This window comes from Manis javanica, chromosome 14, assembly GCF_040802235.1.
Source record: "Manis javanica isolate MJ-LG chromosome 14, MJ_LKY, whole genome shotgun sequence".
Taxonomy (NCBI): domain Eukaryota; kingdom Metazoa; phylum Chordata; class Mammalia; order Pholidota; family Manidae; genus Manis; species Manis javanica.
Window position 1 is genome coordinate 24,336,432 of NC_133169.1, and position 17,676 is coordinate 24,354,107.

At 39.8% G+C, this 17,676-nt stretch overlaps 2 protein-coding genes across 10 annotated transcripts in view; one reads left to right on the plus strand and one right to left on the minus strand.

Moving 5' to 3' along the window:
- The window catches only part of UCHL5 (ubiquitin C-terminal hydrolase L5), a 67,793-nt gene extending 53,905 nt beyond the window's left edge, over positions 1-13,888 (minus strand). For 3 of the 8 annotated variants that reach the window (XM_073221598.1, XM_073221597.1, XM_073221596.1), the window contains exons 1-2: positions 13,503-13,635; positions 3,472-3,535 (exon numbers count right to left, since the gene is read on the minus strand). In XM_073221598.1, coding sequence (XP_073077699.1) covers positions 3,472-3,535; positions 13,503-13,578 — 140 coding nt within the window. In that variant the 5' untranslated portion in view covers positions 13,579-13,635. Of the gene's footprint in view, positions 1-3,471; positions 3,536-13,502; positions 13,636-13,698 lie in introns of those variants that run through there. The other 5 variants (XM_073221595.1, XM_073221594.1, XM_073221593.1 and 2 more) reach the window with 3 other exon arrangements.
- A 38-nt stretch (positions 13,889-13,926) lies between these two features.
- Positions 13,927-17,676, plus strand: part of RO60 (Ro60, Y RNA binding protein) — a 31,093-nt gene continuing 27,343 nt past the window's right edge. Inside the window, exon 1 of one of the 2 annotated variants that reach the window (XM_037014068.2) lies at positions 13,927-14,076. The gene's annotated coding sequence lies outside the window, so the exon portion shown is untranslated. The remainder of the gene's footprint in view (positions 14,077-17,676) is intronic. The other variant, XM_037014069.2, reaches the window with a different exon arrangement.

The following is a 17,676-nucleotide window of genomic DNA, read 5'->3' on the forward strand; positions in this document are numbered from 1 at the left end:
TCTTAGCATGGCCTTAGCATCCCACAGATTTTGCGGTGTTGAATTACTGTCATCATTTGTCTCCCTAAATTTCTTGATCTGTTTTATTTGGTCATTGATCCACTGGTTATTTAGGAGTATTTTGTTAAGCCTCCAGGTGTTTGTGGGCTTTTTCATCTTCTTTGTGTAATTTATTTCTAGTTTCATACCTTTGTGGTCTGAGAAGCTGGTTGGTACAATTTCAATCTTTTTTAATTTACTGAGGCTCTTTTTATGGTTTAGTATATGATCTATTCTTGAAAATGTTCCATGTGCACTTGAGAAGTATGTGTATCCTGTTGCTTTTGGATGGAGTGTTCTGTAGATGTCCAGTAAGTCCATCTGTTTTAGTAAGTTGTTCAATGCCTCTGTCTCTTTACTTATTTTCTGTCTGATTGACTGTCCTTCAGAGTGAGTAGTGTGTTGAAGTCTCCTAAATGAATGCATTGCATTCTATTTACCCCTTTAATTTTGTTAGTATTTGTTTCACATATGCAGGTGGTCCTGTGTTGGGTGCATAGATATTTATAATGGTTATATCCTCTTGTTGGACTGACCCCTTTATCATTATGTAATGTCCTTCTTTGACTCTTGTGACTTTCTTTGTTTTCAAGTCTATTTTATCTGATACAAGTACTGCAACTTCTGCTTTTTTCTATTAGTTGCATGAAATATCTTTTTTCCAGCCCTTTACTTTCAGTCTGTGTATTTCTTTGGGTTTGAAGTGAGTCTCTTCTAGGCACCATGTAGACAGGTCTTGTTTTTTTAACTATTCAGTGACCTCATGTCTTTTGATCGGTACATTCAGACCCTTTGCATTTAGGATGATTATCGATAGGTATGTACTTATTGCCATCGTAGTTTTTAGATTCGTGGTTACCAAAGGATCAAGGGTAATTCCCTTACCATCTAACAGTCTAATTTAACTCACTCAGTATGCTATTACAAACACAATCTAAAGGGTTTTCTTTCTTCCATTCTTTATATATTAGGTATCATATTCTGTACTCTTTGTCTATCCCTTGATTGACTTTGGGGGTAGTTGATTTGATTTTGTATCTGCTTAGTAATTAATTGTCTCTTTCTTTACTGTGGTTTTATTTCCCCTGCTGACAGCTATTTAGCCTTAGGAAGACTTCCATCTATAGCAGTCCCTCCAAAATTCACTGTAGAGGCAATATGTGGGAGGTAAATTCTCTCAGCTTTTGCTTATCTGAATTGTTTAATTCCTCCTTCCAAATTTAATGATAATGTTGCCAACTAGAGTATTCTTGGTTCGAGACCCTTCTATTTCATTGCATTAAATATATTATGCCACTCCCTTCTGGTCTGTAAGGTTTCTGTTGAGAATCTGATGATAGCCTGATGGATTTTCCTTTGAATGTGATCTTTTTTTCCTCTCTAGCTGCTTTTAAATGTCTGTCCTTATCCTTGATCTTTGCCATTTTAGTTATTATATGTCTTGTGGTTGTCTTCCTTGGGTCCCTTGTGTTGGGAGATCTGTGTACCTCCATGGCCTGAGAGACTATCTCCTTCCCCAGATTGGGGAAGTTTTCAGTGATTACCTCCTCAAAGACACTTCCTATTTCTTTTTCTCTCTTTTTCTTCTGGTACTCATATAATGAGTATATTTTTCCATTTGGGTTGGTCACACAGTTCTCTCAATATTCTTTCATTCCTCGAGATCCTTTTTTCTCTGTGTGCCTCAGCTTCTTTGTATTCCTCTTCTCTAATTTCTATTCCATTTACCTTCTCTCCTACTACATCTAATCTGCTTTAAATCCCTACATTTTATGTTTCATTTCATATATGTAATTTCTTAATGATTGAATTTCCATCCTAAATTAGTCCCTGAATTATTGAATATTTTTCTGTACCTCCATGAGCATATTTATGATTTTTATTTTGAACTCTCTTTCAAGAAGATTGGTAAGTTCAGTTTCACTTGGCCCCCTTTCTGGTGTTTGTGAGATTTTGGTTTGAACCAGGTTTCTTTGAAGTTTCATTATTTGTATGTGGCACCCTCTAGTGCCCAGAAGCTCTATTCTCTGGAGCTGCTCAGCCCCTAGAGTGATGTCAGGAGTCACAGGGGAGGGGTGTGCCTGGGGGGAGAGATGTTTCCTGCTTCCCAGCTGTAGTGCCTTTATCCACTTTCAGAACCAGTGGGTCAAGCACACAGGTGTAAGCTTCTGTGTTTTGCATTTGTAGCTGCCATAGGCAGGGCCTCCCTCTTGCTGGCCTGATGCCAGGACAGGGACTGCCTCTTTGTGAGCCAGTGCTTCAAGGCCAGGAGGAAAGTTCAGCAGGCTGCATATCATAGTGGGGGGCCTTGGAGCTGAGTAGCCAGCCAGGGGGATGGAGCATCTGAAAGTCCTCAATGTTCCCAACCTGCTGGGCAGAGCACACCCAGACAACCTTGTCCACCTATACCTTCTCCCGAGCAGCAAGCTCCATGCAATTCCCACCCCTTCAGTAGTCCTCTAGCTTCTAGAAAGCCTCTCATACAGCCCGCCTTTTGTTTGTCCCAGAGCAGTCACTTGTGGATCCTTGTCCTCAACAAATGGCTGAAATCACCAGACCTGGGTGTTCAGCAGTCCTAAGCTTCCACTCACTCCCTGCTCCATTTCTCTTCCTCCTGCCAGTGTGCTGGGGTGGGGTAACGCTTGGGTCCCGCTGGATCAGGCTTTGGTACGTTACCCTATTTCATGAGGTCTGCTCTATTTTCCAGGTGTATGTAGTCCAGCACAGCCTTATTTCCTGTTGCTCTATTAGGATTAGTTGTATTGACTACATTTTCATATTATATGTGATTTTAGGAGGAGTTCTCTGTCTCACCTCTCATGCCACCATCTTTCAGCGTTGTCCCCATTTTCCCTTTTAATAGCCTATTCCTTGTCCCCATTCCAGGAACTTCCCGGTGAGAACTCCTCTAGCCCACCATCTGCAATCTAAGGCCAGTGTTTGGTGCTTGATGGCTGCAGGCTGGGGATAGGAGAATCTTAGAGAAGGGATTCTAATCAGAATGATGGAGGAATAAAGTACCTCCTGGCATCTACCTTGTAATCTGAACTATAACCTCCCCAAGAAGCAATGTACAGAGAAGCTCTGAATTACTATTAATATACATTATCTATTAAATGCGCTTTTGTAGACTGACCTATTATTCAGGTTTTTTATGTTAAAATATGTTCTAAACCTATTGCTCTACAAATAATGTTGTAAAAAATCAGTATTTTGTTGATACGAAATTACAAAGATTTAGTTTTTAATACCTTGCAAGTTACTTAGCTATGAGCCTCAGGTTCCTGGTTATAAAATGCATATAATAATACTTATCTCACAGGATTAAAAAAAGACTTAAAGTAGTTAATGTTTTCAGTCTAAAAGTAGTTCAAGTAAAATAAAGTTTGCTTAAGTATAGATACATTTTTAACACAGCTACATTATACTTACTTCAATTTTTCAAAATTCTCAGGCTCTAAACTCCAAATTTCTTCTACTTGGGCTCCTCGGCAACCTGAAATAAGCAATTATTTCTTCAGAAAATGAAATATTTCATGTTTTTCCTTCCCCATTAAATATTGACTAAATGAAATGCACATTTGGGGACAATGAGACATGACAAATGGTAAAACTGATAAAACTTACAGCCAAATTCTTTAACTTCCTTTACTATTTCCTAATTATTTATAAAGGGAATATATTAATTTTATAACTTCTAGAAATTTCAAGAGTTTATTTCCACTGAAACACCATCCCAAGACTTCTCAGTGTCTGTCAAATCTCTGGCTGTTCTTCATCCACTCTTTTCACTCAACTGCTGACCTTGGCCCTCTTTTTTTCTTACTGTACACTTCCTTCAGTAACAATAAATAACTACCACTTAGTAACATTCATATCACATATTTACCTTTGACCCTTTTCTTAAATCCCAATTCTATATTGTCTTTATTTTTTTTATTTCATTTTATTTTCAACTACTTCATATTTCCCCAAACATGCTCTTCCTCTATGATAATGGGTCTCGGCCAGGGTGATGGTTTTTGCCCCCCAGAGGATATTACACAATGTCCAGAGACTATTTTACTGTAACTACTGTCACCTGCGGGGGGTTGACATCTAGGGGTAGAGGCCAGAGATGCTAAACATCCACATTGTCCACATTGCAAAGAACAGCCATCACCAACAAAAAATTATCTGGCCCAAACTGCCAACAGTACTAAAGTTGAGAAATCTTGCTCTAATATGTAGCATAAAACTGGCTTCCAAACTGCCAGGGTTTGAATCCTGGCTACTCCATTTGCTAGCTCTACAAGCCATTTAACCTTTCAATTCCCCATACTCATTGAGTTGTAAGCAATAAAAGAGATAATTTGTCATCTAATAAAATAACTTATTATACAGGAGATACATTTAATAGGGTGTCTGGCACACTAAGTGTTCACTAAGTATTAGCAGTATTATTACCACAACACAAAAGACAGCCATATTCACCAGTGCCTTTTTTGTGTCAAGTGCTTTAAATGGATTTTCTCTAATCACTGCTAGACAAGTATTACACAGAAGAGGTTTAGGGATGTTAAGTGACTTGCCTAAATTTACTATGGCTAGTATATGCCAAAAAACTAATTAAAACCCACATGTTTCTAAAGTCTAGACACTAACTGATTATATTCTAAATTATTTTCAAGTGAGAGCTAGAGAAGCCTTTAGACCACCTGAAAAAAACAGTGGTTTAAAAAACAAAAAACAAAAAAGTTGAATCAACTAAGTATGTGACTTTGGGCATTCATAGCATTCTATGACTTCATTTGCTTTGTTCAGAAAACATCTGTTATGTGCCCATTCTGGCATTAAAGATACTATGTACAAGAAGAGTTACTATGCTGTTTGTAATAAAGACCACCTGAAAAAAACAGTGGTTTAAAAAACAAAAAACAAAAAAGTTGAATCAACTAAGTATGTGACTTTGGGCATTCATAGCATTCTATGACTTCATTTGCTTTGTTCAGAAAACATCTGTTATGTGCCCATTCTGGCATTAAAGATACTATGTACAAGAAGAGTTACTATGCTGTTTGTAATAAAGAACTAGAAACAACCTGAATATCTAACAGTAGGTTAGTAGACATTTATATATAGTAAGTTGGGAAAAAAATAAAATCTATAAATGTGAACCTGTATTTATATCACTATTGAAAAGGGCATGAAAGGACACTAATGCAATTGTTAACACTGATTACTATTAGAAATCAATTATAAAAAAGCCAAACATTAAATATTGTACATACCAAAACCAAAACAACAGAAAAATCCACTGAATAAAATGCCCCACTTTTGTACAGGTAGAATTTAAAGTGGTGACACTGTTTAAATAACCTTATGTTAAGTACATGCACATCTCTTTGTATAAGGAATACATAGTACTCAACAATATTTATCTCCTTGTAAACATTCAATAGCTAATAATCTCCTTATGTATATTTAATTTCAAATAATGCAGAAAGAGAAGCAAAGACTCAAGAGAGATGGGTTCTAATCCCAGGCTGCCTGAAAGCTCTTAACCTTGAGCAAGAACATGCCTTTGAGCCTCACTTTCCTCCTGTTTAAAACAAGGATACTACCTTGCTTTATCCAATCCACACAATTCTTTTGAGGTATACATTATCAAACACTAAACACAAAGAATGACTTAATGCAGACTCCTCAAGAATATTTTAAATAGAAAATTGGGTGCAGAGGCTTAAAAGTTAATGAAATGATGGTATTTACCAAGTAACTTTTATGTGCCATGCATGAGACTAGGCCCTATCAAAGGCAGAAAATAATAAACTACTGTCACAATACTTAGGAATTTCACAATCTAGTAGGAAATAAGGGTATACAATTCAAAGACAGTATAGCATGCATAATTTGTTTATAAAAGGTACACTGGGGAGCCTTCTGGAAGCTAAGAGGTAGGAGATACCATTACTATCTCTACTGATCAGAAGAACTTTCGGACATATTTGAACTGGGTCTCATATAGGATAACCACAAACTTTGTCATCCAAAACAGAACACTGTTCCAAAGTGAAAGGGAACACTAAAATAAAAATACGTATTTTAAATATTTATATATTGACTAACACACTACGGTGGCCCTATAATATAATTCTATTCAAAAACAAATTTCAAAAATAATTTTAAAAATAAACTTGGAGCTTTTCCCTTCCCCCCAAAATACCCCTGAGGCTTGCCCAACTGTTGCCAGTGCCTTAAATTTTATTGACTGCTAGGTATGATACCTTGCAACATTTTTGACAAATTGTCATCTCCCCAACCTTATCAAAAAGTCTGCCAGAAGCAAAAGGCATGGCCCCAGCTTCTGCACCACTCACCACAAATAGCCTGAGGTATGTTCCTCAACCCTTTTCTCACTCATTTCATGGCACCGACAAGTAACATTTAACTGGTGATGTGACCACATAACAAAAGCTGGTTGTCAGCTCTCCGGCAATCTCTTCAAAGAGAAGGACTAGACTCAATTATTTGAAATAAACAGTGAGCACTAAACTGGAGGCACTGTTAACCTGTGCTCCTCATGAGATGGTCCCATTCTGGAAGGGCCTCAACAATAAGCAATACTTGCTTCTAAGGGCAGCAAGCACACCCTCATAATTATACTTTTATTTGTCATGTGAAAGCCAGGCATTAACTTGGCCCTCTACTCAAAAACAAGGTGACATGAACCTTAGGAGTGCTCATAAGCTTAAGACCTTTGTGTGAAGGAAATAGCACACTGGCCCCAAGTTATTCAGATCTGTCTCAACTCATGGGCCAGAGCTGTGAATGACAGAATTCTGCTAGACTTCCTCCCTGTAGGCCTAGGCAAAGTTTGTCAATCACTAACACTGCCCAACACACACCACCAACCTACCCCTACTAGTATCTGAATTAATGCCTTAAATGAAGAGTAAAGGTTAATACAAAAAGGATAATCACCTAGTTTTCTAATGTAAAGACTAAAAGAAATGAATTAAACAGATTTAGCACCAGCCTTGTGGTTCAAATCACATTAGTCAGTAGAGGGAATGGTGTAATTGATATAGAAAGGAAGGACGGATTTTATTGAGAGACCATTCTCAGTGGGTTTCTCCTATCTCTGCTTGTCATCTGAGAGGAATTAGCAGATTCATTCTCTTTTTTTCAAGGATTTTAGTATAGTAAACAGACTTGAAAAGTAGAGAGTCACCCTTTGAGACAGTGGGAAGACCTATTTTCTGTCTGTAATATCTCCCTGGAGTGAGGCAGGGCAGGTTTGCTATCACACTCTTCATAAAATTGGGAGTTCCCTAAGCTCAGACTTCTTTGGTTATGATACAGACCTGGGTCCACCTCCACTCCCATGGACGTGGAGAACTAGAGAACCAACACAAACTTGAATTTCCTGCTGCCTACTGTGCCATGAGTGATACAATCCTTTCTCTCTAATGTAGTTGTCTGCCAACATCTGTAATAGTCACAGGATAACTTGTTAGCTGGCAAGCAGGGTAAAAATCTAACACTTCAGAATTCTCAGCAGATGTTGAATTTTGTTAAGTGCTTATGTGTCTATTGACATAATTGTATGGTTTTTCTTGTTTAGGTTTTTAATGTGGTGAATTACATTGAGACTCAAATGTTAAAGCGACCTTGAATTCATGTGATAAACCTCACTCATTCATAATATATTATCCATTTAAAATATTACTCAATTTGATTTGCTAAAATCTTGTTTAGAATTTTGCACCTATGTTGATCATGGATATATGCCCATAGTTTTCTTTTCTAGTAAGGTCTCTGTCTGGTTTGGTGTTAGGGTAATGCTAGAATTTCAAGAATGAGTTGCAAATATTCCTTCCTTTCCAAGTTTTGGTTATTTGTGTCTTTAAAGAAATTACTATATTTCACCTAAGTTGTCAAAGTTACTGGCATAAAAACATTTATAGACCTCAAAATAATAAAGGCCGTATATGACAAAACCACAGCCAACACCATATTTGATAGCGAAAAGCTAAAAGCTTTGCCTTTTAGGTCAGGAACAACAAGATAAGGATGCCCTCTATTGCCACTTTTATTCAACATAGTTCTCGAGGTCCTACCCACGGCAATCAAAGAACACAAAGAAATAAAAGGTATCCAGATTGGTAAGGAAGAAGTTAAACTGTCATTGTTTGCAGGTTACGTGATAATGTACATAAAAAAACCCTAAAGAATTCACCTCAAAACTACTAGAACTAATAATTGAATTCAGCAAAGTTGCAGGATACAAAATCAATACACAGAAATCTGTTGTATTCCTATATACTAATGATGAGCTAGCAGAAAGAGAAATCAGGAAAACAATTCCATTCAAAATTGCATAAAAAAGAATAAAATACATAGGAATAAACCTAACCAAGGAAGTGAAAGACCTATACCACAAAAACTACAAGACACTCATGAGAGAAATTACAGAAGACACCAATACATGGAAATACATCCTGTGCTCATGGACAGGAAGAATATTGTCAAAATGGTCATCCTGACCAAAGCAATCTACAAATTTAATGCAATCCCTATCAAAATACCAACAGAATTCTTCAATGAACTAGAAAAAATAGTTCTAAAATTCATATGGAGCCACAAAAGACCCCAAATAGCCAAAGCAATCCTCAGAAGGAAGAATAAAGCTGGGAGGATTACGCTTTCCAACCTCAAGCTCTACTACAAAGCCACAGTAATAAGGACAATTTGGTACTGGCACAAGAACAGACCCATAGACCAACGAAACAGAATTGCGAGACCAGTATAAACCCAAGTATATATGGTCAATTAATATATGATAAAAGAGCCATGGATATACAATGGGGAAATGACAGCCTCTTCAGCAACTGGTGTTGGCAAAACTAGACAGCTACATGTAAGAGAATGAAACTGGATTATTGTGTAACTCCATACACAAAAGCAAATTTGAAATAGATCAAATACCTGAATGTAAGTCATGAAACCATAAAACTCTTAGAAGAAAACATAGGCAAAAATCTCTTGAATATAAACATGAGCAACTTTTTCATGAACACATCTCCTCGAGCAAGGGAAACAAAAGCAAAAATGAACAAATGGGACTACATCAAACTAAAAAGCTTCTGTACAGCAAAGGACACACCATCAGTAGAACAAAAAGGCATCCTAGTGTTTGGAAGAATATATTTGTGAACGATATATCCATCAAGGGGTTAACATCCAAAATATCTCACACGCCTAAACACCCAAAAAGCAAACAACCTAATTAAAAAATGGGCAGAGGATATAAACAGACAATTCTTGGAAGAAATTCAGATGACCAACAGGTACATGAAAAGATGCTCCACATCATTAATTATTAGGGAAATGCAAATAAAAACCACAATGAGATATCACCTTACACCAGTTAGGATGGCTAGTATCAAAAAGACTAAGAAAAACAAATTTTGGCGAGGATGCAGAGAAAGGGGAACCCTCAAACACTGTCGGTGGAAATGTAAATTAGTTCAACCATTGTGGAAAGCAATATGGAGGTTCCTCAGAAAACTAAAAATAGAAATACCATTTAACCTGGGAATTCCACTCTTAGGAATTTACCCAAACAAAACATCCCAGATTCAAAAAGACATATGCACCCTTATGTTTATCGCAGCACAATTTACAATAGCCAAGATACGGAAGCAGCCTAAGCGTCCATCAGTAGATGAGCCGATAAAGATGTGGCACATATACACAATGGAATATTATTCAGCTGTAAGAAGAAAATAAATCCTACCACTTGGAACAACATGGATGAAGCTAGAGGGTATCATGCTTGGTGAAATAAGCCAGGCAGAGAAAGACAAGTACCAAATGATTTCCCTCATTTGTGGAGTATAACTAAGCAAAACTGAAGGAACAATAGAGCAGCAGACTGAGACTCCAAGAAGGGACTAGCGGTTACCCAAGGGGAGGGGTTGGGGAGCGTGGGTGGGTAGGGAGGAAGAAGGGGATTGAGGGGTATTATGAGTAGTACACATGGTTTGTGGAGGTTCATGGGGAAGACAGTGTAGCAGAGGAGGCAAATAGTGACTCTGTGGCATCTTACTATGCTGACGGACTGTGCCTGCAAAGGGGTGTGAGGGAACTTGAAAATATGGGTGAATGTCGTAACCGCAATGTTTTCCATGTGGAACCTTCATAAGAGTGTATATCAATGATACCTTAATTTAAAAAATAATATGTAATTATAAATATCACTCCCAAAAATTCATAGAACAGTAAAAAAAAATGTTTATAGAATATTCCCTTCTTATCCTTTCAATATCTATAGCATCTGAAGTGGTATTATCTCTTATTCCTGATATTGGTCATTTATGTTGCCACTCTTTTTTCTAATCAGTGTGACTAGAGACATCCATTTTATTGATTTTTGAGAAACCATTTTTCATGTCATTGTTCTTCTCTAGTACTTTGTTTCATTAATTTGAACTCCAATCTTTATTACTTTTCATCCACTACCTTTAGTTTTAATTTGCTCTTCTTTTTATAGTTTCTTAAACTGAAAGCTGGGGCCATTGATATGTTGGGAAAATTTAATCTAGTCTCTATTTCTCAATCCTGACTGAAAGTAGAAGTTCACAATTTCTGTTTTTAATTGGTAGACTATCAGTTTGTTTTGGTGCATTTATAAATTATGTATGCAGCATACCAATTAAAAGTATAGTTCTGTTCCATCAGTCTCTTAATAAGAACTTTGTCCTACCTTGATGTTACATTTCATCAAAATTTGTATTTGTACATTCACTGAACTCACAAATAACTTCCCCTCCAAAGAACAAACTCTTATAAATTTACAATAAAAACATTCATAGTACAATGAGACATTTCACTTTTGAAAGAATAAACTTCCAAAAAGCCTTTTCAAATCCATTAATTAGATGAGGGCATAAAAAATGGAAATGATTGGAATAAATGTGTTTCCTTGCTGAAGCATCTGATGACATACACCTATCATTTAACTCTTTGCAAAGTTCTGTAAATGGAGCTAATCCACTAATAGCTATTGCTTCACTTTTCATACATGCAAGTGAAAGTACATTTACTATCACTCTCTCAAGCCTTGACTTTTAAGTCATTTTCAATTCTGAGTTTTCTACACATATGATTGAAGCAATAGCTATTAATGAAATTAATTTAAAAATAAACAAACTTGACCAGTATTCTATTTCTTCAAGTTAACTTTAATGTGTCATAACAGCTAAGGTTTTGAAGGTAAATTTTCTGGCTAAACCTAAAGACATCTAGAATTCAGTATATATCCAAAACTGAACCCATTTTCTTGTCCATCAAGCCTGTTCCTCTCTTGTACTTCATCAGCCACGCAAAAGAGAACCCACGGAGTCGTTTTCACCCCTTTTTCCTTACATCCAGTCAGTCAGCAATCCTGTTTATTTAAATATAGCAAAACTACTGAATCTACCTCCTCCTCCTGCCCAGTCAACCATCTCAGACTCGAATCATTTTGAGACTTCATTCCAATCAACCTGAACACTACACATAGTAAACCTTTTTTAATTATAAAAATGTCATTTCAGTATTAATATATCTTTGACAGTTAAGTCCTCAGTGACTGACTACAGGGCAATACAAACTATAGAACACGGCAGACAAGCTGGCCTAAATTCATCTTTTCCGCTTCAGGTTCAAATGCTCCCTCCAGTCTGTTACTCCATGTATTTCAGTCACTTTGCTAGCTGTTCCTTCAGTCATATACATTTACATGACTACTGCTTCTTTCTGCCTGTGATCTTCCACAACCTGTTTCCTGTAACATTTTGTACATGCTTTAACATAGAAATTAATACAACATATTACAGTTTGTCAGTTTTTTAGAAACAGCAGTTATGGTTTACTCACATTAAAAACTTCCAAACCCTACCAGTGTGCCTGAGGTGAACAATATATGGTTGATAGATGATATTCCAAATATTCCACTATTTATAATATCTATATCAATGTTTAGTTTATACCGGGTATAAGTTTTAACATAATAGCTAGAATTAGTAATACCTGAGGAAATTAAAAGATAATCTTTTAAAAGAGCTTGGATTCTAGGAATTTACCCTAAGAATACAGCAGCCCAGTTTGAAAACTACAGATGCACCCCTATGTTTATCACAGCACTATTTACAATACCCAAGAACTGGAAGCAACCTAAGTGCCCATCAGTAGATGAATGGATAAAGAAGATGTGGTACATATACACAATGGAATATTATTTAGCCATAAGAAGAAAACAAATCCTACCATTTGCCACAACATGGATGGAGCTAGAGGGTATTATGCTCAGAGAAATAAGTCAGGTGGAGAAAGCTAAGTACCAAATGATTTCACTTATATGTGGAGTATAAGAACTAAGAAAAAACAGAAGGAACAAAACAGCAGCAGAAACACAGAACCCAAGAATGGACTAACAGTTACCAAAGGGAAAGGGGCTGGGGAGGATGGGTGGGGAGGGAGGGATAAGGGGGTTGGGGGGAGAAAAGGAGCATTACTATTAGCATGTATAATGTTGGGGGAGGCACAGAGAAGGCTGTGCAACACAGAGAAGACAAGTAGTGAATCTACAGCATCTTCCTAAGCTGATGGACAGTGACTGTAATAGGGGTTGCTGGGGGGAGTTGGTGAAGGGGGGAGCCTAGTAAACATAATGTTCCTCATGTAATTGTAGATTAATGATACCAAAAAAAAAAGAGCTTGGAAAGAAAAGGGACAAGAGAAAGATAAAAGTCAAAAGTCGATTATTTAGGATGGAAGACAAGGAACACGGTCAAAACGAAATTTCTTAAGAAATGAAGACATTATGAGCATGTGGCCTCTACTCTCGAGCACTAGCTCAAGAAAACACACCAGCGGGATGCCAAAACTGAGCAGGAAGCAGAACCAGTGCGCGCGTGCGGACTCCTCAGGGCTAGCCGCACACTCCAGGTGTTCTGCTCTGGACTTATCAGAATCGCGGGGTCCTGAGCGGCCTGGGCCTTGGAAACGGCAGCCTCGAGGACACACACACCCTCGCTTCTCCGGCAGGTCAGATGGCCTGAGATGTGCACCTGGGCACACCTGCCCGGAGTTGGGACCGCTCCGCAGAGAAGCGGCTGTGGACAAGGAAAGAAATGCGCGAAGAGGTCTGGGGCAGCGGGCGCTCAAGTCAGGTGAGCGAGTAACTGAGCGCCGGATCCTAAGGACAAGACAGCGCCCAAGACAGGCATGCTCCCTGCCCTCGTGCTATGCGCACAAAGTTACTGCGGAGACGCAGCAACCCGGAGTGGGGGTGCGCGTCAGCTCCGTGTTTCCCACTCGCCCTGCAGGCTTCTGAGGTCACCTCCCTTCAGTCTCGGGGCCGCGGGGCACCGCTCGACGCCCGGCTTGGGCCTCCTCCCGTGACCCCGGCCCCGGACGGTCCCCTTGGCTCTCACCAAATCCTTTAATGAGCTCGGTAAAGACCCCGGGGTCGCTTTCCATGAGGCACCACTCCCCGGCATTGCCCGTCATGGCCCCGGCCACACACCACCCCGCTCCACCTCTCGCTCCAGCCGCCCCCGCACCAGCGGCCCCGACCACTGGCCTCTGTCCCCGCCGCCGAGCTCGTCGGCCCCACGTCTCCCCGCCTACTTCCCGACAGCCTCCGGGCGCCGTCACCGGCAGCGCGACAGAGTGCGGGACGACGCTCTAGCCACCGGGGAGACAGCGAAACTCGGCCTAGGCCGCGCAGACCCCGTAGCGAACTCGGAAGGGGAGGGAGCCTGAGAGGAAAGGGCGGGAACTCAGCGCGCGGGGGCGGCAACATCCGGGACCCGTTCCGGGCGGGGGCGGGGCAAGAGGAGAAGGGCGGGTCGTTCCCGGGATCGAGTTCAGAGGCTCCAGCGGCGGCAGCGGCGGTGGTGGCAGAGTGGAGTGGGCGCTATCGTCAGGCCGACCCTCGTGTTGTGGTGCTGCGCTGGGCTTCCCCCGGTGGCGCTGCGGGCCCAGAGGGTCGGCCGCTACGCGTAGGTGAGGAAATCGCGGGAGCCCGGCGGGGGGTCCCTTTGTGCAGGCTGCGCCTCCCCGGGGACGCGCAGGGTCGGGCCGGCCTCCAGGCCCTCCAGCCCTTATCCCCGCGGCCGAGGGCCGGGACGGCGCGCCCCTCCTCGTCGTTCTGCCCCCCGTGCCCTGGCCCCGCCCGTGCTGGCTGCGGGAGCGGCGTCGTGCAGGGACGTCCCCGAGGCGGGCCTCCCGAGTCGGACCGCGCCGCTCGCGCCAGCGCAGCTGCCCGCAGGCCGCGCCCGGAGGCCTGGCTTCACACCACCTCCGTCTCCGGGTGTCCGCGCGCATGGGCGTGTCCCGGCGCCCGCGGTTTGGGAAGAGGGATCTTTCTGAGAAGCCAGAAGGCGAATTTATCTTAGAGGGAGCAGCAAGGGAGAGGAGAGGGCTTTCTCCTGTAGTCCTGGGATGATCGACAAGTTAGCGATATGCGAGGACTCGAAGGAAAATGAGGCGGAAAGAGCGTCATGTAATGATCTAAAATTATTTGTAATGGTTCTAAAACTACGTGAATGAAGCCAAAAATGGTTATTTTCACTAAATCATCAAATCTCCCTATTCACAGGCGCTTGTAGAATACTAGTGTTAAGATTGAATTAAGAGTGTATTTGCGTATCACTCCTTAAAGCTCTTGAGTTCCAATAAGGGACTTTGGCGTCCGTGGGCGTGGGGGGCGGGGAGCTTTAATGGACAATACTCTAATTCTTTGCTTCTGAAACAGGTGACCCCGTGGAGTTAGGGAGCAATTTGCGTGGGACTGTAAAGCCACAAAATAAACAAGAAAATTTCATTGAGGGAAACAACAGAATAGCTTTATATCAAAACAAGCATGGCTATGTTATGGACTAGAAGCCAATATTTATATCAAGTGTTTGATTAAAAACAGAATTTTTTTTTGAAATTTTCTTGGAGTTTGTTCTTGGGAGATTCAGACCCCAAGCTGGGTGCTTCTGTTCAGCATCTATGCTGTTAAATGGAAAAGTTAGTGAGGCACAGGGGTCTAGCCTTACTTCTTTATGAACCATGCCTAGAATGAGTGTCATTAAAGCCCAAAGCTATTTATGGTACTTTTCAATCTGTAATATTACTGTGAACTTGAAAGTATTTTCTGTGCTAAGTTTAAAAAAGATAAGAACTGATATTTGCTACCCAATTTAACTTGTTATAGAAAGACCTAACTGAAAATTTAGCCCTTGAAATACCCTAGAAGTAATCAGAAAAGGGGGTTAAAATTTCTTAAATGTTAACATTTAATTCTAAAAGTTCACATAAAAATCCAGATTTCTAGGTCTTTGAGAAATAAGAGATCTGGCTGTACTAGCCCCATACCACATGGCAACCAGCTGGCTAAAGGTGCCTACCTTCGGGATGGCATGCTGTCATATTTTCCACAGCTTCTCACCACTTTTTATAGAATCATGCATATTTGGTCCACTCATGTCCATTACCAGTCTGAACGATAAGTTATTTGCATTTGTGGTGCCAGTTTTTGCAGTATTGTTTGTTTTAAACTATATTGCATGATCTCATAGGTTTAAGTCAGTTTTGACTTCATTTAAAAGGGAATAAGCTACAAACTCCTTTGGCCTCTTGTGATGCAAGTTAGCATTTTCAAGTAACAACTGATCAAGAGATTTTGGAAAGATTTTCATATGCACACATTCAAGAAAACTGTAGGAATATTAGAAATAACAATATTAGTACTGTTAAAATGTACTATACATGTCCTGGTTTATAAAAAAGCACTACTGCGTATTGCATATTACTAGTATTCTCTGATCTTGGCATTCAATATTAACAGAAAGACACAACACCAATTTCAAATTGTGGCCATGCTTTTAATAATATTGTGATCCGTTTAATTTCTTCCCAAAATTTCAATTTGTAGAAGTATAATATTTTAGCTGTATTCAATTCTTTGGAATGGTATGCCTTAAGAGTCCAGGAGAGGTCAGGTCAACTCAAAGAAGAATTAACTATCTTTATTTTGTTAACCTGGATTTATAACACTTCATTATTGAGAAGTAGATTAACTGATGTCTGGGCTCTGACCTCAGTCTCTGCCCAGCTGCCTTCTAAAGCCACAACATAGCTTAAGCTTTGAGGGAGAAAGATGATGGCAGTTGGGGAAAGAAAGTAAGATTCTGTATATGTGTGTATCTTAAATTGCCTTCTAAAGAAAAATATATATAAACTGTAGTATTTAATATCATTAAAATGCTTACTTATTTAACTTACCAAGTATATTCACATATAATGAAATTTGATATTTTAAAGAATCCAATTTGGTGGTTTCAAGTATAATGCACACCAGCTGTGTAACCATCACCAGTATCTAATTTCAGGGCATTTTTATCACCACAAAAAGAAAGCCCGTAATGTGTTGGAGAACAGTCTGGAAGTTTTCCTCAAATGGTTTAATGTAGTGTTAGCATATGAGCCCTCATTTTTGCATTCCACTAGCGAGGTAGGAGGTTTCTAATTTCTCCAAATCCTCACCAGCACTTAGTATTGTTGTCATTTTGATTATAGATGTCCTAGTGGTTGTGAAGTGGTATCTCCTTGCAGTTTTGATTTCCTTGATGACTTATGATATTCAGCATCTTTTAATGTGTTTATTGGCCACTTGTATATCTTCTTTGAAGAAGTGCCTCTTCAGATCCTTTGTCAATTTTTTTATTGGGCTATTTATCATTTTATTATTGAGCTCTGAGTTCTTTATGTATTCTAGATAAGAGTTCCTTATATATAATTTGCATGTATTTTCTCCCATTCCATGGATGTCTTTTCACTTCCTTGGTGGTGTCCTCAAAGCACAACTTTTAAATTTTGATGAAGTACTGTTTAAATATTTTTTCTTTTGTCACTTGTACCTTTTGTGTCTGTGTTTTGAGACCAGTTCTCTGACACCATTTTGGTGTCCCACAGGTCAGTTCAACTCAGTTCAATTCCAGACGTAGCATCAGATTGCACAAATTAAAGGGCAAGAACCCCAGCAAGACTGCCCTTACTCCAGACACCTGCTGCAAGGAGGGTTCTCCAGTCTGCCCACACATCTGCTTGGCCATCTATAAATTCAGGGTTTCCCACAACCCCTTTAGGGTCAATAATTCACTAAAACAACTTACATAGTAGCTCACTGAAAGTGCTGTTCTTCTGGTTACACTTTTATTATAAAGGATACAATTCAGGAACAGCCAAATGGGAGACATACATAGACCAATGTCTGGAGGGAGAGGAAGGGTTCCCTCAGTGTGGAATCCTGGCATATCACACTCTCAACACATCGATTTATTCACCAACTAGAAAGTTCTGCTGAACTTTGATGTCCAAAGTTTGTATATGGGGTTTCATTGCTAAGCATGATTGATTATGTCATTGACCTTGTGGTTGAGCTCAGTCTCCAGTCTTCCCTCGTGGGAAGTTGATCTTACCCCAAATTTCAACCCTATAATCAAATGATGAGTCTTTTTGGTGACCCTATCTGAAGGCCCAGAATGTGTCACCTCAACAGCATACCAAAGACTCCTCTCAATCAGGAAATCCCAAGGGTTTTTGAAGCTTTTCTGA